Source organism: Alosa pseudoharengus, unplaced genomic scaffold (genome assembly GCF_046254945.1).
Source record: "Alosa pseudoharengus isolate Yale_2024_CS ecotype anadromous, Long Island Sound unplaced genomic scaffold, YU_APseudo_1.1 YU_APseudo_1.1_scf_6, whole genome shotgun sequence".
Taxonomy (NCBI): Eukaryota; Metazoa; Chordata; class Actinopteri; order Clupeiformes; family Clupeidae; genus Alosa; species Alosa pseudoharengus.
This window is the reverse complement of record NW_027468848.1, coordinates 12042129-12068308: the sequence shown is the minus strand read 5'-3', so window position 1 is coordinate 12068308 and position 26180 is coordinate 12042129. Positions and strand designations below refer to the sequence as shown.

At 47.9% G+C, this 26180-nt stretch overlaps 3 protein-coding genes and 1 pseudogene across 3 annotated transcripts; 2 read left to right on the top strand and 2 right to left on the bottom strand.

The window, feature by feature from the left end:
- Positions 1–212: 212 nt before the first annotated feature.
- Positions 213–3773, bottom strand: LOC143106797 (neurofilament light polypeptide-like). Its single transcript, XM_076271273.1, has 4 exons — positions 2769–3773; positions 1412–1536; positions 756–1174; positions 213–406 (listed from the first exon to the last, which is right to left on the bottom strand). The coding sequence occupies exons 1-4, from the start codon at positions 3771–3773 to the stop codon at positions 213–215; spliced, it is 1743 nt and encodes a 580-aa protein (XP_076127388.1).
- A 1532-nt stretch (positions 3774–5305) lies between these two features.
- LOC143106796 (uncharacterized) lies at positions 5306–14151 on the top strand. The gene is made up of 6 exons (XM_076271272.1): positions 5306–6313; positions 7919–8043; positions 8161–10005; positions 10219–10241; positions 11546–11782; positions 14144–14151. Exons 1-6 carry the CDS (start codon positions 5306–5308, stop codon positions 14149–14151), a joined length of 3246 nt encoding a protein of 1081 aa, XP_076127387.1.
- A 482-nt stretch (positions 14152–14633) lies between these two features.
- LOC143106176 (neurofilament light polypeptide-like) lies at positions 14634–18232 on the bottom strand. The gene is made up of 4 exons (XM_076270389.1): positions 17228–18232; positions 15900–16024; positions 15276–15666; positions 14634–14825 (listed from the first exon to the last, which is right to left on the bottom strand). The coding sequence occupies exons 1-4, from the start codon at positions 18230–18232 to the stop codon at positions 14634–14636; spliced, it is 1713 nt and encodes a 570-aa protein (XP_076126504.1).
- Positions 18233–19681: 1449 nt separating this feature from the next.
- LOC143106795 (uncharacterized) lies at positions 19682–24261 on the top strand (annotated as a pseudogene).
- Positions 24262–26180: the final 1919 nt, after the last annotated feature.

The following is a 26180-nucleotide window of genomic DNA, read 5'->3' as shown; positions in this document are numbered from 1 at the left end:
GCTTACAGCCACAATGTTGGTTTGCATTTGGAGTTGGACATTCATAATGATGACAGCAGTGTGTGTGTGTGTGTGTGTGTGTGTGTGTGTGTGTGTGTTTGTGTGCACGTGTGTGTGTGCACGTGTGTGTGTGTGCACGAGTGTTTAGGAGAGATGTATTCAGATGCCATTAATTAAAGTCACTTGGCACCGTGGGTCTGGATGCATCTGATCTACTTTTTCTTTGGTTTAGTTTCTGCTTCAATCTTCCTCTCTTCCTCTGGACTCTTCTTGTCCTCTCCTTTCTCCTCCTCCTGTTCTTCATCACCTCCCTCTTCCTCCTCTCCTCCCTCCTTCTCTCCCTCTTCTCCTCCTTCAGCATCTTCCTCCTCTTCTCCTGCCTCCTCTTCCTCACCACCTGCGTCCTCTGTTGGGGAAAGAAACACAAAGTGCTTTAAACCCAGTCATTCCATGTCATATAATCTCATGGAACTCTCAGACTTAACGTGGATGGGGTCTCATGATGATATTTGTTTGTTTGTTCACTCATAAATATAAACACAGAACATGATGAGACTTTTTGGTGCTGTGAGGGAATTTACATGTTTAATGTATGAGGTCTAATACATGTTTAATGTATGAGGTCATAGATGAGTGAATGAGATATGTGAACACTCGTAGATGACTATATGAGATCGGTGAATATAACACTCGTAGATGATGTCTGAGGTATGAGAGGATCACTCGTGTGATGCACATGAGATTTTGTCACTCACCCTCTCCTTCTCCCTCCTTCACTTCCTGTGCCTCTTCCTCACCCTCTCTCTCTTCCTCCTCTTCCTCTTTTGCGTCTTCATCTCCTTCTCCCTCATCTCCTCCCTCCTCTTCCTCCTCCTTCTCCTCCTCTTCTTCATCTTCCTCCTTCTCCTCTTCCTCCTTCTCCTCCTCCTCCTCCTTCGCTGGGCTGGCCTCGGCCTGTTGAGCCCGGCTGGAGGTTATCAGGTCGTCGCTGAAGAGAGAGGAGCTGAGAAGGCGCGTTCCCAGCAGGTAGGGGGCGCCAGAGCTCAGGCTGGCCTGCACGGAGAAGACGGGCCGGCCAAAGGAGGGTGTGGATGAGATGGTGTGTGAGAAGACGCTGGACATGCCCCCGACTCCACCCACATTGAAGCGTGTCTCCTCCCCCTCCAACAGCTTCCTGTGGGACAGAGAGAGAGAGAGAGAGGGAGAGAGAGAGGGAGAAAGAGAGAGAGAGAGAAAGAGTGTGTGTAGGAGAGAAAGAGAGAGGGAGAGAGAGAGAACGTTTAGAAACAGCAGATTTAGAACATTCTCACAAACAAGTTCACAGAGCTTGTGAGTTTTTCACTGGTTGTTATCTGAAACTCTACGAAACACAAAGAGTTTCTTTCCTGATGGACTGTGGCGCATGACTGACCTGTAGGCGGCGATCTCAATGTCCAGACCCATCTTGACGTTGAGCAGGTCCTGATATTCCCTCAGGTAGCGTGCCATCTCATTCTTCATGCTCCTCAGCTCATCTTCCAGCTGGGCAATCATGTCCTGGTGGAGACACAGAGGGGACAAGGATGGACAGAGATGGAGAAGGAGAGAAAGATGGACAGATGGAAATATGACAAAACAGACAGATAAAGTAACAATAAAGTAAACAAGATGCAGAACTCGTCCTGCACTGAGCTGACCTCTGAAGTCCCCCAATATCACACACACACGCCCACACACAGGAGCACACACACATACACACACACACACACACACACACACACACACAGTCACACACACACACACACACACACACACACACACACACACACACACACACATGCACACACACACACACACACACACAGTAGCAGTACTCGAGTTGTAAAAAAAATCGGGGGGGGGGGGGGGGGGGGTGGATTGGATTTAACGTTTAGGGACAGATCATTTGTGCTGATGACAGAGCATATGGTGGGAGACCAGCGGTGTACCCTTTTGACTATTGTTTAAGCACAAATATTCTCCAATTCTCCAATGGTTTTCCTTTTAAAATGATATCAGATTAGTAAACAGAATGTGCCTTTGCAACACTGGATGAATGGTTGCTGATAATGAGCAATGTAGATATTGCATTAAAGATCATCAGATTTGCAATTATATAAGCACATAATGTAAACTGAAAACGGCTGCCCTGATTAAAATAAACAATGCAAATGATCTCAGCTGGTATTCTGTCTATGGAGTGGAATAGAATTGTCTAAGTGTCTGCAAACGTTTGACTGGTAGTGTATATCTATTGCAAATTCATCAAAACAATAGCATTATGGTTTTGTTAGAATGGCAGTCAAGCCTACCGTAGCCTACCGTCAAGTTAGGGGTTTTGGATAATTCAATATTCGCAAAAACTAAATGTTGGAATAGTGGTAATATTTCCACATTCATTGATAAAATAACAGGGGATGGGAAGGGGGGATGGCCGTTTTAGAAGGGGGATGATTTTGACCATCTTTATTTCAAAGGGGGATGCCATCTCTCCTCGTCCACCCTCAACTCAAGTACTGCACAGTAGTCATTCCCAAATCTCTGCAGTCTGCACCTCTTTCCCCACCTGTATGCTGGCATGTCTATCATAGTTATCATGAGGCTCCGGCGGTGCAAGTTAGCATATCTGCAGTGGTCCCTATCTGCACATCACATGTTAGCATGTACAGTATTTACCACTTCCTGGCTGCACATTAGCATGTCTCTGGCGGTTGATATCTGCATGCTGGCATGTCCTTGTCTGTTCTTACCTGCATGTTGGTGACCTCGGCGCTCTGTCTGTCCTCGGCCTCCTGCAGCTGCTGCTCCAGCGCGTGGTTGAGGCTCTGGCACGCCTGAATCTCCAGGTCGCGGGCTTTCAGCAGACGTCGGAACTCTCCCGCCTCATCGCGGGCCAGACGGATGTCATCGGAGTGGCGGGCCGTGGTCTCGGCCATAGTGCTGACCTTTGAGCGGAACCACTCCTCGGCGGACTGCATGTTCTGCTGCGCCAGGCGTTCGTACTGGCCCCTGATGTCACGCAGCGCGACCGACAGGTCCGGCTTGGCCACCTCCGTCTCCACGGAAACCTGGGAGCTGTAGCGGAGCTGGGCCTGCAGCTCGGTGATCTCGCCCTCGTGCAGCCGCTTGAGGAAGGCCATCTCGTCCAGCAGCATGTCCAGACGCTTCTCCTCCTCGGCTCGGCCCAGCGCCGCCTCCTCCGCCCCCTTACGCGCCTCCACCAGCCGGCCCTCGGACTCCTGGCGCGTCAGAACCTCGTCCTCGTAGCGGCCCTGCAGCGCCCTCAGGGCCTCCTCCATCTGCCGACGGCGCTCCTGCGCGGCCTGACGCTCCTCCCGCGCCTGCTCCACGGCCGCGCGCAGCGCACGCACCTCCTGCTCGTAGATGGAGCGCAGGCAGGTGGGCTCACCATGGCGCTGTCGGAGCGCCTGCAGCTGGGCCTCCAGCGCGCGGTTCTGCAGCTCCAGGTGGTGCACGCGCTCGATGAAGCCGGCGAAGCGGTCGTTCAGCTCCTGCAGCTGCGCCTTCTCGGACGTGCGCACGGCCTTCAGCTCCGAGCTCACCTGCGCCGCCTGGCCCAGGTCCAGCTCGCGGCCCGACGACGCGGTCAGCGCGTAGTGGGGGGTGGAGTAGGAGGTGAAGACGGAGCGGGAGCGAGACGGACCCCCGTAGCCACCGCTGCCACCGCTGCTGTGCACCACCACCCTGCGGCGGTGGGAGGAGGGGAAGAAGGGGTCGAAGCCCAAACAAGCCATGACAGCGTCGGGAGATCAGCCGTGCGGGAGACCAGAGAGATGACTGACACCAGAAAGGGAGAAAAGAGCAGAGAGAGATAAACACAGACAGATGTTGAGGGGGTCTGTGCCTTCAGAGCTGCAGTGCAGGTCCCTTTTATAGCTGCAGTTGGGAGGAGACTGACGCAGGGAGGGGTCTTTACAGACTCTTATCATCATCAGGAGACCAGCCAGAGGGGAGGGAGGGAGGGAGAGGGAGAGACAGAGGGAGGGGAAGAGAGCGAGAGAGGGGATGGAGAGAGGGAGGATGGAGGGAGGAGAGAGGAGAGAAAGAAGAGGTCAGTGAGTACAGAGAAGGAGCATTTGGACTTGGAGGAGAGTTTGAGTAATGCGCTGTCCTGGGCTGATGGCTCACTAGCTGCTCACTCTCTCTCCCTCTATCTCCTCTCATCTCTGTGTGTGCATCCTGCATTTTCTCAGCATCTAGTTGTGCATGTGTGTGTGTTTAGCAAATGTGTGTGTGTGTGTGTGTGTGTGTGTGTGTGTGTGTGTGTGAGTATGACCCCCTGGCTTTGCGTCTTTTGCGTGTGTGTGTGTGTTTAGTAGGAGTGTATGCGTGTGTGTTTGTGTGTGTGTGTGTGTGTGGGTGTGTGTGTGTGTGTGTGTGTGACCTCATGAGTCTTGTCCCCTTGTGAGTCTGACTCAGCAGGTGCTCCCACCTGTATTGACTCTGCTTCCCCACTGAATACTTCCTGACACCACACCCACACACTGACACTCACAAACACACACACACAGCCATAAGCTCATGAGCTTGCGGTTTCCATGGGAACAGAATTCAGGGTGTTTCCTCTTCAAAGGTTAACTCATTCACCTCAATGGAGCTGAAACAACCCAAACCTGGCACCAAACTGAACCCCAGAGTCAAATTCAGACCCAAACCTGAACCTAACCAATAAGGCTCACGTCAGCCACTCAACCCACACCTGAACCCTAACTCAGCCTCCCGCAGCCACAACCCACACCTGACCCCCAACAGTATAATGTCATCACTGCTGAACTGCTGCGCACTGCTTAGCCTCACTGACACTAACAACCAGGACACACATAAATTATATGTATTTCTAGGATAGGCTACAGGTCAGATTTACTATGTTTATGGTTCATTAATAGGGTACATACATCAGTGTGTCATCATTTTTTCATTCTGCCTGATAAAATACACATTTTGAAGAGTTGAAAGGGTGACATGTTTTGAGGTTACTAAGTTACTTCGATTCTCGATTCTTCGATTTGAGGTGCCTAAAGTAGTTTCCCATTCGCACTTTAACAGGCAACCATCACGAATAGTCTTTATCGCCTCTCCAGCTTGAAAAAACCTGCCCTTCATCACTGTATTGATTTATGTAGACACACAGCTGCGGCTCTATAAATACAGCGGGGCAGCAGTCCACTGCACTCCCCACACTCACCGCATTCTCACACTCGACATCTGGTCAGGACGCACCGACAGACGCACCATCTCCGCAGAGCACGCATACCGGGGCTGCACAATGGATGTCATCGGGGCTCCATCCCGCAGGAGAATGCTCGAGACTCGGAGCATCCACTCACCTCCACCCAACAGCCTAAGATCACACTCCTGGTCTCAGAGAAATCCGGGGTCGATGTCCATCTCCTACAAAAGACCTACCAAGATGCCATCCACCAGGGCGTACACGACCGCGCCAGACAGTCTGGAACTCTCATCCGCATTCAACGGTGACCACACGCGCAACAACGAGAAGGAGCAACTTCAAGGGCTGAATGACCGATTCTCCAGTTATATCGATAAAGTCCGGTATCTGGAAGAACAAAACAACCTGCTGGAGACTGAAATCCAAGAACTCCGGCAGAAAAAGTTCACGCAGTCGCAACTTAGTGATGCTTTCGACCAAGAGCTCGGCGAACTCCGCTCCGCGCTCGAGCAACTGCATAGAGAGAAAGTGCAGATCATTATTGATGCCGATAACGTCGAAGACGACATCCACCGTCTCAAAAACCGCTACGAGGATGAAGCCCACTTTAGAGAAAAAATCGAGATGTCAATCCGGGAAATGAAGAAGGAAAAAGATGACTCGGATCTGATGAAATTGGATTTGGAGAACAAAGTTCAGTCCCTCCTGGATGAGGCAGACTTCCTGCGCAGTAACCACGAACAAGAGGTCAACGAACTCCTCGCGCAGCTCCAAGAGGCTCAAGTCCCGGTAGACATGCGGGAATACAGTAAAACGGACATCACCTCTGCGCTCCGAGAAATACGCGAGCAGCTGGACGGTCTCTCACCCCAACACTTTCTTCAGGCGGAAGAGGTGTTCCAGTGCCGCTACGCCAAACTCACGGACGCTGCAGACCAGAACAAGGACGCGATCAAATCTGTCCGCGATGAGATCGCAGACTATCGCCGGCAGCTGCAGGTGAAGAACGTCGAACTGGAGGCTCTCCGCGGCACCAAAGAGTCCCTGGAGAGACAGCTGACTTACATCGAAGACCGGCATAACAACGACTTGGGCAGCTACCAGGTTAGTTTGGGCTGAGTGAAAATAATTGTAATTTCGACACTTTAACATTTAAATAAAACAATAATCAGTAAAACACTATCCTGTTGAATCAGTCTGCAGACTGAAACGCACAAAATAAAAAAATGCACAGGCAGGGCTGTCGTGGATGCTAAACGGAAGTAAACGCAGTTTATCCACCTCTGAAATGTCAGAAATAGAGTTTATCCACCTCTTATTAGAGTTTATCTACCTCTCAAAAGAGTTTATTCATCAATTACAACTTTTAACATTCAAAATTCACACTGTATTATCCACATTCACAATATGTACAATCGTCAACACTCTAGGCACCATGTGATTGCACTGGCATTGTTATAAACATTGGACAATAATCTTCACCTTCAATACAAAATTGTTCTGAATGCCTTTAAAAAAATCTGATACCGCATGGCGCAGTCTACCTTATCGTGATCACATAATTCATAGTTTACCCACCTCTTATTTTACCACTACACCCCTGTGTGCATGCATACAATGAAAACAGCATACACTTCAAGAAAGTAAGAAATAGTCATAGTCATAGTAATTTATTTATATATGCAGGAAGTATAAACAAACCAGAGAGCACACTGAATAGAATAGAATAGAATATACTTTATTGTCATGCCTATGGAATGTTTTATTTTGAGACAAAATTAAATAAATAAATGAAATATGAAATAAATAAATGAAATATGAAATAAATACATAAAAGATTAAATATAAATACTATATATTGACATTGACATCCATACGATCTTGCAATGGCCATGAAATAAATAAATACGTCAGTCACCCATCAAGGCAGGACCTAGGCAGTATCTAGCCCCTGATTTTTTGCTGGCTGCAGCCTAGCGACTCATCACCTGCCTATGACAACTCTGCCCGGATTCCTGGCCCGTCTGCCGACCCACCACATGCCCCTTTACAACTCCCTTCCCCTGGACAATTCCAACGCTCGACTATTTGCACTTTCTGTCACTAAATCATGATTAATGCATTATCATACCAGATACGTAATCATCCCACCTCTTGTAACTTTCACCTCAGCTGCTTTAAACACCATGTCCTATTCTCTACACCTGACTATCATATGCATTTGTCATGTATACAGACCTTACAGTCCTGTATTGACCCTAGGCAGATGGGTCAGGCCCTTGAGTCGTGCATCTGCTCGAGGTTTCTTCCTATGTATCTCCAATTCTAGGGAGTTTTTCCTCACCCTTGTTACCCATGGGCCTTCTTTCTTAATTTTCTTTTCTTCCTTTCTTTTCTTTTTTCTCTGATTGCCTACATTCGGTAAAGCGCCATGATACATGTGTAATGTTTTGGCGCTCTATAAGTACAATAAATTGAATTGAATTGAAAAACATCATACTTCGTGGGCATGACGGGCGGTTGCTATGATGATCGGAATAAAGTTACTCATTGACAGAAGCTAAAAGCTAGTGCTAACAGCGAGAACCTAGGCGTTTTCATTCAGAAAGATTCTGTTGCCTACTCTTGGCTGAAAGATGTCGGGATGTAAAAGCTAGTGCTTTTTAAAGATGTGTTGCTGATGAGACTCTTTTCTTTCCCGTCTCCCAGGAGATGATTCATCAGCTGGAGCGGGAGCTGAAGGGCATGAAGGGTGAGATGGGTCACCACCTCAGGCAATACCAGGACCTGCTCAACGTCAAGATGGCCCTGGACGCTGAGATCGCAGCCTACAGGTGAATCACCCTGCTGAATGATGCAGTGTTTTGACATGTGTTGTATACAGGTGAATCTCTTTGCTGAATGATGCAGTGTGTTGCATAAGTGTGTTCACACCTCTTGTGTCTGTGCAGAAAACTACTGGAGGGGGAGGAGACTCGCTTCAGGCCATTTTCTGACTCCTTCCCAAGCCCCGCCTTCCCATACTGTCAGCCAATGACCTCCTCTAAAGGGAAGAAAGTAGACAAGAAGGCGGACCTGAACGATGACCTGGCTGCTGTAGCAGAGGAACTCCAGAAGGAGGAGGAGGCCGTGGAGGAAGAGGTGGCTGTCTCCAAGCGACCCAAACTGAGCGCTACTCCCCCTACAGGAGAGGAAGAGGAGGGTGGAGAAGAGGGAGATGAAGAAGGTGAGGGAGAGGAGGAAGAGTCTGAGATTGAGGAAACACAACTGAGCAGTACCAAAGCCCAAAAGGCTGGTGCTGAAGAAGAGGAGGAGGAAGATGAAGCACAGGGGTCAGGAGAAAAAGACAAAAAGAGTGACTCAGAGGGAGAGGAAGGAGAACAGGCAGGTGACAAGAAAGAGGTGAAGGAGGCAGCAGCAGCTGAGCAGAAGCAGGAGGAGCAGAAGAGTCCCCTCAAGACTCCTGGCAGCCCCAAAGAGGAGGAGCAGGACAAGGAGCAGAAGAGTCCCCTCAAGACTCCCGTCAGCCCCAAAGAGGAGGAGCAGAAGAGTCCTCCCAAGTCTCCTGGCAGCCCCAAAGAGGAGGAGCTGAAGAGTCCTCCCAAGTCTCCTGGCAGCCCCAAAGAGGAGGAGCAGAAGAGTCCTCCCAAGTCTCCTGGCAGCCCCAAAGAGGAGGAGCAGAAGAGTCCCCCCAAGACACCTAGTAGCCCCAAAGAGGAGGTGCAGGAGAAGGATCTGAAGAGTCCCCCCAAGACTCCTGGCAGCCCCAAAGAGGAGGAGCTGAAGAGTCCCCCAAAGTCTCCTGGTAGCCCTAAAGAACAGGAGCAGGACAAGGAGCAGAAGAGTCCCCCAAAGACACCTAGTAGCCCCAAAGAGGAGGTGCAGGAGAAGGAGCTGAAAAGTCCCCGCAAGACTCCTGGCAGCCCCAAAGAGGAGGAGCAGAAGAGTCCTCTCAAGTCTCCTGGCAGCCCCAAAGAGGAGGAGCTGAAGAGTCCCCCCAAGACACCTAGCAGCCCCAAAGAGGAGGAGCTGAAGAGTCCCCCCAAGTCTCCTGTCAGCCCCAAAGAGGAGGAGCAGAAGAGTCCCCCAGAGACTCCTGGCAGCCCCAAAGAGGAGGAGCTGAAGAGTTCCCCCAAGACTCCTGGCAGCCCCAAAGAACAGGAGCAGGAGAAGGAGCTGAAGAGTCCCCCCAAGTCTCCTGGCAGCCCCAAAGAGGAGGATCAGAAGAGTCCCCCCAAGACTCCTGGCAGGCCTAAAGAGGAGGAGCAGAAGAGTCCCCCCAAGTCTCCTGGCAGCCCCAAAGAGGAGGAGCAGAAGAGTCCCCCCAAGACACCTAGCAGCCCCAAAGAGGAGGAGCAGAAGAGTCCCCCAGAGACTCCTGGCAGCCCCAAAGAGGAGGAGCTGAAGAGTTCCCCCAAGACTCCTGGCAGCCCCAAAGAACAGGAGCAGGAGAAGGAGCTGAAGAGTCCCCCCAAGTCTCCTGGCAGCCCCAAAGAGGAGGATCAGAAGAGTCCCCCCAAGACTCCTGGCAGGCCTAAAGAGGAGGAGCAGAAGAGTCCCCCCAAGTCTCCTGGCAGCCCCAAAGAGGAGGAGCAGAAGAGTCCCCCCAAGACACCTAGCAGCCCCAAAGAGGAGGAGGTCCTCACCCGCACTGAAGAAACCATCACCAATGAAGACAAGGTGGCGGCCAAGCCTGCCAAGAAGAGCAAGCCAGCAGTGGAGGTCAAAGACTCCAAAACCACCGCCAAAAAAGCAGGAAAGACATCTGCCCCAGCCGCTAAAGAAGTGAAGGAGAAGTAAACTCAGAGCAGAGCGAGAGTAGACAGAGTCAAAACCACTAAGACAAGCTCCACAGTAAGAGACTATAACTGCATGTAATGCTGAGGATGGTGAGGGAGATTTGGGCAGTGTCAGGGACAGGAGCTATATGAGCGCTAATATGAAGCCAGAGGCACAGTTAAATTTTGTGATAAATCTGAAAGGTGCAAACTCTCCGTCATGTTCCAAAGGTGCGACTCCCTCAAACGTGTCGGTGACCTCCGGTCTGCTCTGACCCCACTGACCTGCCGGCTGTGCTATGCTGCAGACGCTTCCTGCCTTAATCGCGCCGCAAGCCTGGTCACTCAGCTGTGAAACATACAAACACAAACACAAACACAAACACTGCTGTTTACAAATCCAGAGCAATATGGAAAACCCATTGCCTTAATAAAGCAATACAGATCTTCCCATCGTGGTGTGTGTGTGTCTCTGATAGGGGGATATTTGTGTCTGCACATGTTCAGTGACCTTTGGGTATCTACTCATTTCTACTAATTCAATTATCATATAACATTGACAAACAATTTAGTTGACATAACTCTATCCTTTAACAGTGTGGATAATCTAAGTACAATAAAGTTATCATTACTCCAGCAGATCTCATTTCTGTCAAGACTAACTGTAACATCAACTTAAACAAATTAGATGATTTGCTTAACTTATGTGAGCTTCAAAGTGAAAAAAAAAAACGAATTTAACTCATTAATTTAGAGTGACCCTTACATGCCCTATATAATCTAGTGTGGCCATAAACTGAATATGATACTTTGATGTGTTACTCAACACCTGATCTAATCAGACACAAGTAATGGCAGGCACCATACACAGGTGTTATTGTTGATAGATGAGATTTATTTTAAGGCCATTTTGTAGTTAAATGATGAGTAGCTACAGTAGTTTTAATAGGCTATGGGCAAATGTAACTTTCTTGCTTTAATGATTACCAAACTGTAAATGGTACAATATGCAGCAGCCAGACTCCTAACAAGCACTAAGAAGACAGAGCATCACACCTGACCTGGCTCAGTTGTACTGGCTACTAATAAAGTATTTGATATTTAAACTATTTTGTTTTTAAAACCCTCAAAGACTGACCCAGCAACATGTTTGGTTATGTTTTGTTCAGTTAACCAGGTTTGTTTGCAGAAAGTAAACAACTCAAAAAAAGTCAAGTCACTTTTATTTATATTGCACATTTAGAAAAAACAAGAATCTACCCGAGGAAACGATTTAGCAATTCTGACAGCTAAATTTGAAACAGAAACATTAAAGCTAAAGGGCAGTTCCAGCGTTATGGATGTGACAATTGGACTCATATTGGTAAACAAAATGCCTTAGAGTGGGGGCAAAATTAGTATCAGTGAATTAATTTGCATACCTTTTAATGTAACCTCTGTTCTCTGAATACTGAGAAATCCTCAAATTTCATATAATCAATTTCATCCTAAGAATACAAGGCATTTTATCAGCGTTATGGATGTGACATGAAATGGACACACTTTTGTGAGTGATCAGCAGCACCTGAGCAGAAGCAGGAGGAGCAGGTGTTGGAGCTGAAGAGTCCCCCAAAGACTCCTGGCAGCCCCAAAGAGGAGGAGCAGAAGAGTTCTCCTAAGTCTCCTGGCAGCCCCAAAGAAGAGGAGCAGGACAAGGAGCTGAAGAGTCCCCTCAAGTCTACTGCCAGCCCCAAAGAGGAGGAGCAGAAGAGTCCTCCCAAGTCTCCTGCCAGCCCCAAAGAGGAGGAGCAGAAGAGTGACATGAGATTACAGGTTTTCTACAAACTCTGTGAATTTTGAAGGAAACTGCCGAACCTATGATATATGTAGCATGAAGGAGACTTGAATGAACACAAAAAGTGTGTTTTTGAAACTATGCGTCATTTTCGTAATGCATTATGTAGGAAAAACTGGCGTTATGGATGTGACGGTTTCACATTATGGATGTGACGTGTCATATTTTGTACCGCTATGTGGTACATCTAGTTTATTGCTGCCGTTACTAATGTTACTCTGTGGGTATTAGCTACAGAGGACCTGACACTTCAAATGCTGGCATATCGCGTCACATTTAAAATTAAACTGTGTTAAGCAGACGTGAGCGGCAGGCTGAACAGATCTGCAACAGAAGGAGGTTGCTATGTTAACTCCAGCTGCAAAGTCAGCCATCTTCACCAGCTAACACAATAATCCAGTTACTGTACAACAACAGTATGACAGTTACAGGAAGATAATCGCTCAGATTTTCGTTATTAGGCCACTTGAAAATAGGCTATGGCTAGGCTAATCACTGGAGGTATTTTAATATTATGTTTGCCTCCTTGTGGTTTTGATCGATCAACCTAATAATCTTTGAAATGTCAATTGTAGGCCTAAACACTAAGGTGAAATGCGTTGAAACTGACATGCCACTAGAACAGACGTTTTATCGGCTTTGAGGTATAACAAAGTCTCCAGTCTTGTAAATTCACATTATGTAACATCCATAACGTCACATCCATAATGCACCATTAAAGGTTTTAAAAGCAAGAAAGGGGCACAATTTGGCCATCACACTTTACATTGATATAAATCAGCTTTGCACAGACACTATGGACATTGTCGCATCAACACTGTATGTGTAGCATAAACATTTCCTATAAAACGTTATGGATGTGACATGGCCATGGAACTTGCTGACTTAAAAACAAAAGCCTTACAAATGTAAGGAGTTGTGCTCTTAAAGGCAAGCTGAGTATAGACATTACTCTACCATTCCCTTGTCAATCTGGAATTTGTCAAATGACACAATTTGTTTGAACCTTGGGTCCATTTATCCACTTTTTAAATATGTATAATATTACCATGTGTACCATACCATTAAAATGTTGCAGATCTGGTGGTCCGCCGGCGTTTTGCTCATCAGTTCTCTGGCGGTTGCAGACAAATGCCCCAATATTTTGCCACTATTTGTCTAAAATCTATTTCATTTATCCAGTTATATTTCATTCATCATTTTAATAACATGTCATGTCTTTTCTTAATATTCATGACAAGTTAAATTTAAAGAGATGGTGGTCCAACGGCAGACCACAAGTGGCACGCCACCAGTGTTCCGCTATCTGCCAATCCGATTTTGCTATCTGGGTTGTAGCCTGGGTGAATCCAGACGTACCTGTTAGCAAATTTGAATTTCCTCAGCAGGTCAGTCTGGAAAGAATCCCATTGACGCCATCTCCGAATCACCAAAAACCCAAGATCCAATCACAGTCAAGTGCATAGATCCATTTGACATAAAGGTTAGCGCCCCCATGAGGGGGAAGGCATGCTAACAGCACACAGTGGGAGTCAATGGGAGAAATCACTAGCAGTTACACATTACACATTCATTTTAAAATTAGATGAGATTCAGCTGAACACAGTTCCATTAAACTAATTCGCCCTCAATTCCCTGATGTTGACAACAAACTTGCCTGGTAGCTACTATTTAATGTTAGCTTCATTAGCTTGCTAACTAACCAACTTTATATTGTTATATGGGCTTATTCCTAATGTACATTAGCCAAGCCAAATAAGCTATTCAAACAGCTATTCTTTTCCAAATATAGTCTTTGGTCTTTATAATTTGTCTTTTTAAGTTTAGCTTACTTCACATTTTGAGGCAACCAGTTTATCTTTGAAGTACTGTAATGTCAGTGTTTAGCCTTGAGAGTCACATGCCATAAGGCCAAATGATGTTGTATTATACAAGGTTCAGGAGGAGCCCATAGGTTTGATTGACAGCCATCACTCAGCCAACTTCCATTTGCAGGAGATCATTAAACCCTCCTTACCTGCTCACTACATCAAGCTCTGGAGTTGCAAAGCCTCCCACCGTCTCCCCTTTCTCCATTTCCCTATTGGTTCAAAGCTCATATTACCCCTTATCCATTACTGTCATCCAATGACCACGGCCTGCTACCAAGCCAAATATGCTTATTCTCAGTACTTAGTGTAAAGCAATTCAATGGACTAACTAGTGAACTGGCTCAAAGCACTTTCACTTTTGAAGCACATTCATTCATAAAGACACTTGGAGCAAAGTGAAGTGAAGCAGTTTAAGACTTTATTTGTACATCATCATGGTCCCTCTCTGAAGGATTCTAAGGCATTTGGATCATGTTTTAAGCACACTTGTGTTAAGGTTACAGGCAGGTTTTGGCTCCAAATTCGTAAGCTAACTGCATTGCCTGGGGGATTGCTCAGCCTCTTTACACACAGAACAAGAAGTTACACTCTTACTCACAGCTAACAGTTGTTGCGTAGACAAATGAAACCATCACACACACACACACACTGGGGGTCCATGCATACACTCAGCACCAGCTCCTGGTAGGGTTCTTGCTTACAGCCACAATGTTGGTTTGCATTTGGAGTTGGACATTCATAATGATGACAGCAGTGTGTGTGTGTGTGTGTGTGTGTGTGTGTGTGAGTGTGTGTGTGTGTGTGTGTGTGTGTGTGTGTGTGTGTATGTGTGTGCACGTGTGTGTGTGCACGTGTGTGTGTGTGCACGAGTGTTTAGGAGAGATGTGTTGAGATGCCATTAATTAAAGTCACTTGGCACCGTGGGTCTGGATGCATCTGATCTACTTTTTCTTTGGTTTAGTTTCTGCTTCACTCTTCTTCTCCTCCTCTGGATTCTTCTTGTCCTCTCCTTTCTCATCCTCCTCTTCTTCATCTCCTCCCTCTTCCTCCTCTCCTCCCTCCTTCTCTCCCTCTTCTCCTCCTTCAGCATCTTCCTCCTCTTCTCCTGCCTCCTCTTCCTCACCACCTGCGTCCTCTGTTGGGGAAAGAAACACAAAGTGCTTTAAACCCAGTCATTCCATGTCATATCATCTCATGGAACTCTCAGACTTAGCATGGATGGGGTCTCATGATGATATTTGTTTGTTTGTTCACTCATAAATATAAACACAGAACATGATGAGACTTTTGGTGCTGTGAGGGAATTTACATGTTTAATAAATGAGGTCTAATTACATGTTTAATGTATGAGGTCATAGATAAGTGTATGAGATATGTGAATAAAGCACTCATAGATGAGTGTATGTGATATGTGAATAAAGCACTCATAGATGAGTGTATGCGACATGTGAATAAAGCACTCGTAGATGACTATATGAGATCTGTGAATATAACACTCGTAAATGATGTCTGAGGTATGAGAGGATCACTCGTGTGATGCACATGAGATTTTGTCACTCACCCTCTCCTTCTCCCTCCTTCACTTCCTGTGCCTCTTCCTCACCCTCTTCCTCCTCTTCCTCTTTTACGTCTTCATCACCTTCTCCCTCATCTCCTCCCTCCTCTTCCTCCTCCTTCTCCTCCTCTTCTTCCTCTTCCTCCTTCTCCTCTTCCTCCTTCTCCTTCTCCTCCTCCTTCGCTGGGCTGGCCTCGGCCTGTTGAGCCCGGCTGGAGGTTATCAGGTCGTCGCTGAAGAGAGAGGAGCTGAGGAGGCGCGATCCCAGCAGGTAGGGGGCGCCAGAGCTCAGGCTGGCCTGCACGGAGAAGACGGGCCGGCCAAAGGAGGGTGTGGATGAGATGGTGTGTGAGAAGACGCTGGACATGCCCCCGACTCCACCCACATTGAAGCGTGTCTCCTCCCCCTCCAGCAGCTTCCTGTGGGACAGAGAGAGAGAGAGGGAGAGAGAGAGGGAGAAAGAGAGAGAGAGAGAAAGAGTGTGTGTAGGAGAGAAAGAGAGAGGGAGAGAGAGAGAACGTTCAGAAACAGCAGATTTAGAACATTCTCACAAACAAGTTCACAGAGCTTGTGAGTTTTTCACTGGTTGTTATCTGAAACTCTACCAAACACAAAGAGTTTCTTTCCTGATGGACTGTGGCGCATGACTGACCTGTAGGCGGCGATCTCGATGTCCAGAGCCATCTTGACGTTGAGCAGGACCTGATATTCCCTCAGGTAGCGTGCCATCTCGTTCTTCATGCTCCTCAGCTCATCTTCCAGCTGGGCAATGATGTCCTGGTGGAGACACAGAGGGGGACAGAGATGGAGAAGGAGAGAAAGATGGACAGATGGAAATATGACAAAACAGACAGATAAAGTAACAATAAAGTAAACAAGATGCAGAACTCGTCCTGCACTGAGCTGACCTCTGAAGTCCCCCAATATCACACACACACGCGCACACACAGGAGCACACACACACACACACACACACACACTCACACACACACACACACACACACACACACACACACACATACACACAAACACACACACACATGCACACACACACACACACACACACACAGTAGCAGCACTCGAGTTGTAAAAAAAATCGGGGGGGGGGGGGGTGGATTGGATTTAACGTTTAGGGACAGATCATTTGTGCTGATGACAGAGCATATGGTGGGAGACCAGCGGTGTACCCTTTTGACTATTGTTTAAGCACAAATATTCTCCAATTCTCCAATGTTTTTCCTTTTAAAATGATATCAGATTAGTAAACAGAATGTGCCTTTGCAACACTGGATGAATGGTTGCTGATAATGAGCAATGTAGATATTGCATTAAAGATCATCAGATTTGCAATTATATAAGCACATAATGTAAACTGAAAACGGCTGCCCTGATTAAAATAAACAATGCAAATGATCTCAGCTGGTATTCTGTCTATGGAGTGGAATAGAAATGTCAAAGTGTCTGCAAACGTTTGACTGGTAGTGTATATCTATTGCAAATTCATCAAAACAATAGCATTATGGTTTTGTTAGAATGGCAGTCAAACCTACCGTAGCCTACCGTCAAGTTAGGGTTTTTTGGATAATTCAATATTCGCAAAAACTAAATGTTGAAATAGTGGTAATATTTCCACATTCATTGATAAAATAACAGGGGATGGGAAGGGGGGATGGCCGTTTTAGAAGGGGGATGATCTTTATTTCAAAGGGGGATGCCATCTCTCCTCGTCCACCCTCAACTCAAGTACTGCACAGTAGTCATTCCCAAATCTCTGCAGTCTGCACCTCTTTCCCCACCTGTATGCTGGCATGTCTATCATAGTTATCATGAGGCTCCGGCGGTGCAAGTTAGCATATCTGCAGTGGTCCCTATCTGCACATCACATGTTAGCATGTACAGTATTTACCACTTCCTAGCTGCACATTAGCATGTCTCTGGCGGTTGATATCTGCATGCTGGCATGTCCTTGTCTGTTCTTACCTGCATGTTGGTGACCTCGGCGCTCTGTCTGTCCTCGGCCTCCTGCAGCTGCTGCTCCAGCGCGTGGTTGAGGCTCTGGCACGCCTGAATCTCCAGGTCGCGGGCTTTCAGCAGACGTCGGAACTCTCCCGCCTCATCGCGGGCCAGACGGATGTCATCGGAGTGGCGGGCCGTGGTCTCGGCCATAGTGCTGACCTTTGAGCGGAACCACTCCTCGGCGGACTGCATGTTCTGCTGCGCCAGGCGTTCGTACTGGCCCCTGATGTCACGCAGCGCGACCGACAGGTCCGGCTTGGCCACCTCCGTCTCCACGGAAACCTGGGAGCTGTAGCGGAGCTGGGCCTGCAGCTCGGTGATCTCGCCCTCGTGCAGCCGCTTGAGGAAGGCCATCTCGTCCAGCAGCATGTCCAGACGCTTCTCCTCCTCGGCTCGGCCCAGCGCCGCCTCCTCCGCCCCCTTACGCGCCTCCACCAGCCGGCCCTCGGACTCCTGGCGCGTCAGAACCTCGTCCTCGTAGCGGCCCTGCAGCGCCCTCAGGGCCTCCTCCAGCTGCCGCCGGCGCTCCTGCGCGGCCTGACGCTCCTCCCGCGCCTGCTCCACGGCCGCGCGCAGCGCACGCACCTCCTGCTCGTAGATGGAGCGCAGGCAGGTGGGCTCACCATGGCGCTGTCGGAGCGCCTGCAGCTGGGCCTCCAGCGCGCGGTTCTGCAGCTCCAGGTGGTGCACGCGCTCGATGAAGCCGGCGAAGCGGTCGTTCAGCTCCTGCAGCTGCGCCTTCTCGGACGTGCGCACGGCCTTCAGCTCCGAGCTCACCTGCGCCGCCTGGCCCAGGTCCAGCTCGCGGCCCGACGACGCGGTCAGCGCGTAGTGGGGGGTGGAGTAGGAGGTGAAGACGGAGCGGGAGCGAGACGGACCCCCGTAGCCACCGCTGCCACTGCTGCTGTGCACCACCACCCTGCGGCGGTGGGAGGAGGGGAAGAAGGGGTCGAAGCCCAAACAAGCCATGACAGCGTCGGGAGATCAGCCGTGCGGGACACCAGAGAGATGACTGACACCAGAAAGGGAGAAAAGAGCAGAGAGAGATGAACACAGACAGATGTTGAGGGGGTCTGTGCCTTCAGAGCTGCAGTGCAGGTCCCTTTTATAGCTGCAGTTGGGAGGAGACTGACGCAGGGAGGGGTCTTTACAGACTCTTATCATCATCAGGAGACCAGCCAGAGGGGAGGGAGGGAGGGAGAGGGAGAGACAGAGGGAGGGGAAGAGAGCGAGAGAGGGGATGGAGAGAGGGAGGATGGAGGGAGGAGAGAGGGAGGAGAGAAAGAAGAGGTCAGTGAGTACAGAGAAGGAGCATTTGGACATGGAGGAAAGTTTGAGTAATGCGCTGTCCTGCGCTGATGGCTCACTAGCAGTTCACTCTCTCTCCCTCTATCTCCTCTCACCTCTGTGTGTGCCTCCTGCATTTTGTCAGCATCTAGTTGTGCATGTGTGTGAGTATGACCCCCTGGCTTTGCGTCTTTTGCGTGTGTGTGTGTGTGTTTAGTAGGAGTGTATGCGTGTGTGTGTGTGTGACCTCATGAGTCTTGTCCCCTTGTGGGTCTGACTCAGCAGGTGCTGCCACCTGTATTGACTCTGCTTCCCCACTGAATACTTCCTGACATCACACCCACACACTGACACTCACAAACACACACACACAGCAATAAACACATGAGCTTGCGGTTTCCATGGGAACAGAATTCAGGGTGTTTCCTCTGCAAAGGTTAACTCATTCACCTCAATGGAGCTGAAACGACCCTAACCTGGCACCAAACTGAACCCCAAGCCAAATTCAGACCCAAACCTGAACCTAACCAATAAGGCTCACACCCAATAAGGCTCACGTCAGCCACTCAACCAACACCTGAACCCTAACTCAGCCTCCCGCAGCCACAACCCACACCTGACCCCCAACAGTATAATATCATCACTGCTGAACTGCTATGCACTGCTTAGCCTCACTGACACTAACAACCAGGACACACATAAATTAAATGTATTTCTAGGATGGACTACAGGTCAAATTTACTATGTTTATGGTTCATTAATAGAGTACATACATCAGTGTGTCATCATTTTTAAATACACATTTTTAAGAGTTGAAACGGTGACATGTTTTGAGGTTACTAAGTTACTTCCATTTTCGTTTTGAGGTGCCTAAATTCGTTTCCCATTCGCACATTAACATTGTAACATTGCAACCATCACGACTTGTCTGTATCGCCTCTCCGACCTGAAAAAACCTCCCCTTCATCAACGTATTGATTTATGTAGACACGCAGCTGCGGCTCTATAAATACAGCGGGGCAACAGTCCACTGCATCTCCCCACACTCACCGCATTCTCACACTCGACATCTGGTCAGGACGCACCGACAGACGCACCATCTCCGCAGAGCACGCATACCGGGGCTACACAATGGATGTCATCGGGGCTCCATCCCGCAGGAGAATGCTCGAGACTCGGAGCAACCGCTCATCCCCACCCGCCAGCCTAAGATCACACTCTTGGTCTCAGAGAAATCCGGGGTGCATGTCCATCTCCTACAAAAGAACTACGAAGATGCCAGCAAGCAGGGCGTACACGACCGCGCCAGACAGTCTGGAACTCTCATCCACATTCAACGTTGACCACACGCGCAACAACGAGAAGGAACAACTTCAAGGGTTGAATGACCGATTTTCCAGTTATATCGATAAAGTCCGGTATCTGGAAGAACAAAACAACCTGCTGGAGACTGAAATCCAAGAACTCCAGAAGAAAAAGTTCACGCAGTTGCAACTTAGTGATGCTTTCGACCAAGAGCTCAGCGAACTCCGCTCCGCGCTCAAGCAACTGCATAGAGAGAAAGTGCAGATCATTATTGATGCCGATAACGTCGAAGACGACATCCACCGTCTCAAAAACCGCTACGAGGATGAAGCCCGCTTTAGAGAAAAAATCGAGATGTCAATCCGGGAAATGAAGAAGGAAAAAGATGACTCGGATCTGATGAAATTGGATTTGGAGAACAAAGTTCAGTCTCTCCTGGATGAGGCAGACTTCCTGCGCAGTAACCACGAACAAGAAAGAGGTCAACGAACTCCTCGCGCAGCTCCAAGAGGCTCAAGTCCCGGTAGACATGCGGGAAACCAGTAAAACGGACATCACCTCTGCGCTCCGAGAGATACGCGAGCAGCTGGACGGTCTCTCACCCCAAAACTTTCTTCAGGCGGAAGAGGTGTTCCAGTGCCGCTACGCCAAACTCACGGACGCTGCAGACCAGAACAAGGACGCGATCAAATCTGTCCGCGATGAGATTGCAGATTATCGCCGGCAGCTGCAGGTGAAGAACGTGGAACTGGAGGCTCTCCGCGGCACCAAGGAGTCCTTGGAGAGACAGCTGACTTACATCGAAGACCGGCATAACAACGACTTGGGCAGCTACCAGGTTAGTTTGGGCAGAGTGAAAATAATTGAAACCTCGACACTTTAACATTTAAATATTTAAACAATTATCAGTAAAACACTATTCTGTTGAATCAGTCTGCATACTGAAACGCACAAAAAAAAAAAAAAATGCACAGGCAGGGCTGTCGTGGATGCTAAACGGAAGTAAACGCAGTTTATCCACCTCTGAAATGTCAGAAATAGAGTTTATCCATCTCTTATTAGAGTTTATCTACCTCTCAAAAGAGTTTATTCAACAATTGCAACTTTTAACATTAAAAATTCACACTGTATTATCCAGATTCACAATATGTACAATCATCAACACTCTAGGCACCATGTGATTCCACTGGTATTGTTATAAACATTGGACAATAATCTTCACCAATAGACAATTGTTCTGAATGCCATTTAAAAAAAATCTGATACCGCATGCATGGCGCAGTCCACATTATCGTGATCACATAATTCATAGTTTACCCACCTGTTATTTTACCACTACACCCCTTTGTGCATGCATACAATATATGCATATGCATACAATGAAAACAGCATACACTTCAAGAAAGTAAGAAATAGTCATAGTCATAGTAATTTATTTATATATGCAAGAAGTATAAACAAACCAGAGAGCACACCGCTTCTGCCTGTGCTCTTAGAATAGAATAGAATAGAATATACTTTATTGTCATGCCTATGGAATGTTTTATGTTGAGACAAAATTAAATAAATGAATTAAATATGAAATAAATACATAAAAGATTAAATATAAATACTATATTGACATTGCCATTCCATACGATCTTGCAATAGCCATGAAATAAATAAATACGTCAGTCACCCATCAAGGCGGGACCTAGGCAGGATCTAGCCCCTGATTTGTTGCTGCCTGCAGCCTAGCGACCCATCACCTGCCTATGACAACTCTGCCCGGAATACTGGCCCGTCTGCCGACCCACCACATGCCCCTTGACAACTCCCTTCCCCTGGACAATTCCAACGCTGGACTATTTGCACTTTCTGTCATTAAATCATGATTAATGCATTATCATACCGGATACATAATCATCCCACCTCTTGTAACTTTCACCTCAGGTGCTTTAAACACCATGTCCTATTCTCTACACCTGACTATCATATGCATTTGTCATGTATACAGACCTTACTGTCCTGTATTGACCCTAGGCAGATGGGTCAGGCCCTTGAGTCGTGCATCTGCTCGAGGTTTCTTCATATGTATCTCCAATTCTAGGGAGTTTTTCCTCACCCTTGTTACCCATGGGCCTTCGTTCTTCATTTTCTTTTCTTCCTTTCTTTTCTTTTTTCTCTGATTGCCTACATTCTGTAAAGCGCCATGATACATGTGTAATGTTTTGGCGCTCTGTAAGTACAATAAATTGAATTGAATTGAATTGAAAAACATCATACTTGGTGGGCATGACGGGCGGTTGCTATGATGATCGGAATAAAATTACTCATTGACAGAAGCTAAAAGCTAGTGCTAACAGCGAGAACCTAGCCGTTTTTATTCAGAAAGATTCTGTTGCTTACTCTTGGCTGAAAGATGTCGGGATGTAAAAGCTAGTGCTGTCGAAAGATGTGTTGCTGATGAGACTATTCTCTTTCCCGTCTCCCAGGAGATGATTCATCAGCTGGAGCGGGAGCTGAAGGGCATGAAGGGTGAGATGGGTCACCACCTCAGGGAATACCAGGACCTGCTCAACGTCAAGATGGCCCTGGACGCTGAGATCGCAGCCTACAGGTGAATCACCCTCCTGAATGATGCAGTGTTTTGACATGTGTTGTATACAGGTGAATCTCTTTGCTGAATGATGCAGTGTGTTGCATAGGTGTGTTCACACCTCTTGTGTCTGTGCAGAAAACTACTGGAGGGGGAGGAGACTCGCTTCAGGCCATTTTCTGACTCTTTCCCAAGTCCCGCCTTCCCATACTGTCAGCCAATGACCTCCTCTAAAGGGAAGAAAGAAGACAAGAAGGCGGACCTGAACGATGACCTGGCTGCTGTAGTGGAGGAACTCCAGAAGGAGGAGGAGGCCGTGGAGGAAGAGGTGGCTGTCTCCAAGCGACCCAAACTGAGCGCTACTCCCCCTACAGGAGAGGAAGAGGAGGGTGGAGAAGAGGGAGATGAAGAAGGTGAGGGAGAGGAAGAAGAGTCTGAGATTGGGGAAACACAACTGAGCAGTACCAAAGCCCAAAAGGCTGGTGCTGAAGAAGAGGAGGAGGAAGATGAAGCGCAGGAGTCAGGAGAAAAAGACAAAAAGAGTGACTCAGAGGGAGAGGAAGGAGAACAGGCAGGTGACAAGAAAGAGGTGAAGGAGGCAGCAGCACCTGAGCAGAAGCAGGAGGAGCAGGTGGAGGAGCTGAAGAGTCCCCCAAAGACTCCTGTCAGCCCCAAAGAGGAGGAACAGAAGAGTTCTCCTAAGTATCCTGGCAGCCCCAAAGAAGAGGAGCAGAACAAGGAGCTGAAGAGTCCCCTCAAGGCTCCCGTCAGCCCCAAAGATGAGGAGCAGAAGAGTCCTCCCAAGTCTCCTGCCAGCCTCAAAGAGGAGGAGCAGAAGAGTCCCCCCAAGACTCCTGGTAGCCCTAAAGAGGAGGAGCTGAAGAGTCCCCTCAAGACTCCCGTCAGCCCCAAAGAGGAGGAGCACAAGAGTCCTCCCAAGTCTCCTGTCAGCCTCAAAGAGGAGGAGCAGAAGAGTCCCCCCAAGACTCCTGGTAGCCCTAAAGAGGAGGAGCTGAAGAGTCTTCCCAAGTCTCCTGGCAGCCCCAAAGAGGAGGAGCAGAAGAGTCCTCCCAAGTCTCCTGCCAGCCCCAAAGAGGAGGAGCAGAAGAGTCCCCCCAAGACTCCTGGCAGCCCTAAAGAGGAGGAGCTGAAGAGTCCTCCCAAGTCTCCTGCCAGCCCCAAAGAGGAGGAGCAGAAGATTCCCCCTAAGACACCTAGCAGCCCCAAAGAGGAGGTGCAGGAGAAGGAGCTGAAGAGTCCCCCCAAGACTCCTGGCAGTCCCAAAGAGAAGGAGCTGAAGAGTCCCCCCAAGTCTCCAGGCAGCCCCAAAGAGGAGGAGCTGAAGAGTCCCCCCAAGTCTCCTGGCAGCCCCAAAGAGGAGGTGCAGAAGAGTTCTTCTAAGTTTCCTGGTAGCCCCAAAGAACAGGAGCAGGACAAGGAGCTGAAGAGTCCCCCTAAGTCTCCAAGCAGCCCCAAAGAGGAGGAGCAGAAGAGTCCCCCCAAGACTCCTGGCAGCCCCAAAGAGGAGGAGCAGAAGAGTCCCCCCAAGACTCCTGGCAGCCCCAAAGAGGAGGAGCTGAAGAGTCCCCCCAAGACACCTAGCAGCCCCAAAGAGGAGGAGCAGAAGAGTCCTCCCAAGACACCTAGCAGCCCCAAAGAGGAGGAGGTCCTCACCCGCACTGAAGAAACCATCACCAATGATGACAAGGTAGCGCCCAAGCCTGCCAAGAAGAGCAAGCCAGCAGAGGAGGTCAAAGACTCCAAAACCACCCCCAAAAAAGCAGGAAAGACATCTGCCCCAGCCGCTAAAGAAGTGAAGGAGAAGTAAACTCAGAGCAGGGCGAGAGTAGACAAAGAGTCAAAACCACTAAGACAAGCTCCATAGCAAGAGACTATAACTGCATGTAATGCTGAGGATGGTGAGGGAGATTTGGGCAGTGTCAGGGACAGGCGCTATATGAGCGCTAATATGAAGCCAGAGACACAGTTACATTTAGTGATGAATCTGAAAGGTGCAAACTCTCCGTCAAGTCCCAAAGGTGCGACTCCCTCAAACGTGTCGGTGACCTGCGGTCTGCTCTGACCCCACTGACCTGCCGGCTGTGCTATGCTGCAGACGCTTCCTGATTTAATCACGCCGCAAGCCTGGTGCGCCCAGCTGTGAAACATACAAACACAAACACAAACACTGCTGTTTACAACTCCAGAGCAATATGGAAAACCCATTGCCTTAATAAAGCAATACAGATCTTCCCAGCATGGTGTGTGTGTGTCTCTGATTTGACATAAACAATTTAGTTGACATAACTCTATCCTTTAACAGTGTGGATAATCTAAGTACAATAAAGTTATCATTACTCCAGCAGATCTAATTTCTGTCAAGACTACTTGTAACATCAACTTAAACAAATTAGATGATTTGCTTAACTTTTGTGAGCTTATAAGTGAAAAAAAACTAATTTAACTCATTAATTTAGAGTGACCTTTACATGCCCTAAATAATCTAGTGTGGCCATAAACTGAATGTGATACTGTGATGTTTTACTCAACACCTGATCTAACCAGAAACAAGTCTATAAGTATAAGTTTATATACTCTTTTGATCCCGTGAGGGAAATTTGGTCTCTGCATTTATCCCAATCCGTGAATTAGTGAAACACACTCAGCACACAGTGAACACACAGTGAGGTGAAGCACACACTAATCCCGGCGCAGTGAGCTGCCTGCAACAACAGCGGCGCTGGGGGAGCAGTGAGGGGTTTGGTGCCTTGCTCAAGGGCACTTCAGCCGTGCCTACTGGTCGGGGTTTGAACTGCCAACCCTCCGGTTACAGGTACGAAGCGCTAACCAGTAGGCCACAGCTGCCCCAACAAGTAATGGCAGATACCATACACAGGTGTTATTGTTGATAGATGACATTTATTTTAAGGCCACTTTGTAGTTAAAGGTACTCTAAGCGATGCCACACGTTTTTTAGGCTAAAACATTTTATGTCACTTACAGTGTTGCCACAGTTACCTTGAAAAAGTAATCTGATTACTGATTACTGATTACTCCTTTAAAAAGTAACTTAGTTACTTTACTACTGATTACTTGATTTTAAAAGTAACTAAGTTAGATTACAAGTTACTTTATTAGTTACTTTCAGCAGCTGCCGACAACACCCCCACCGCCTCAACATAAAAATGATGACCGGTTTTACCAATACTCACTATACTAGAAGTGCATTTTAACAGTAATGTCAACAATGTATAGCAGACATCCCAACCTAACCTACTTAGATACTGAAATTCAGATGTTTGTTCGATAATGTCTAGTCAGTACACCAAATAAGGAAGGCCTATTGATAGAAATTGTGATAGTAAAATATGTAGATTTTGGTAGTTTGGCCTTTTCATGTAGCCTTGGCAACTAGCCATCTAGTATAGGCCTGAGTAATATGCAAATGAAATTACACTTGTTAAACTCACCTCAACAAGTCTTTTGCAATCATTGCAATGCTAAAGTCACTGTTACAAACAGTGCAGTGTGCAAGACTTATGTTCTACTCTTATGAAACAATTGGGTACACTTTTGTGTAGTCTGATGTGAAATGGGTCTTAAATGTTCCTTTTTGAGGGGCACTGACTCTGCCATAACTCTCCTGTTCCTAGATACACTGACTGATTAATTAAGTTCGGGAGAAAAGAGATATAAGCCCACCTACACTGAAAACTGATTGGTTGATTTAGCAAAACAGACCAGGAT

What these genes read in the sequence shown, in the direction of transcription:
- LOC143106176 (XM_076270389.1), bottom strand. Translation starts at nt 18,232, where the DNA reads ATGGCTTGTTTGGGCTTCGACCCCTTCTTCCCCTCCTCCCACCGCCGC. An exon ending in CCGAGGTCACCAACATGCAG is followed by an intron (nt 16,025 to 17,227) that starts GTAAGAACAGAC and finishes TGTCTCCACCAG; the next exon opens with GACATCATTGCCCAGCTGGA. An exon ending in ATCGAGATCGCCGCCTACAG is followed by an intron (nt 15,667 to 15,899) that starts GTCAGTCATGCG and finishes TCTGTCCCACAG; the next exon opens with GAAGCTGCTGGAGGGGGAGG.
- LOC143106797 (XM_076271273.1), bottom strand. Translation starts at nt 3,773, where the DNA reads ATGGCTTGTTTGGGCTTCGACCCCTTCTTCCCCTCCTCCCACCGCCGC. An exon ending in CCGAGGTCACCAACATGCAG is followed by an intron (nt 1,537 to 2,768) that starts GTAAGAACAGAC and finishes TGTCTCCACCAG; the next exon opens with GACATGATTGCCCAGCTGGA. An exon ending in GAAGGAGGGAGAAGGAGAGG is followed by an intron (nt 407 to 755) that starts GTGAGTGACAAA and finishes TTTCCCCAACAG; the next exon opens with AGGACGCAGGTGGTGAGGAA.
- LOC143106796 (XM_076271272.1), top strand. Translation starts at nt 5,306, where the DNA reads ATGGATGTCATCGGGGCTCCATCCCGCAGGAGAATGCTCGAGACTCGG. An exon ending in ACGACTTGGGCAGCTACCAG is followed by an intron (nt 6,314 to 7,918) that starts GTTAGTTTGGGC and finishes CCCGTCTCCCAG; the next exon opens with GAGATGATTCATCAGCTGGA. An exon ending in GCTAAAGAAGTGAAGGAGAA is followed by an intron (nt 10,006 to 10,218) that starts GTAAACTCAGAG and finishes CATGTTCCAAAG; the next exon opens with GTGCGACTCCCTCAAACGTG.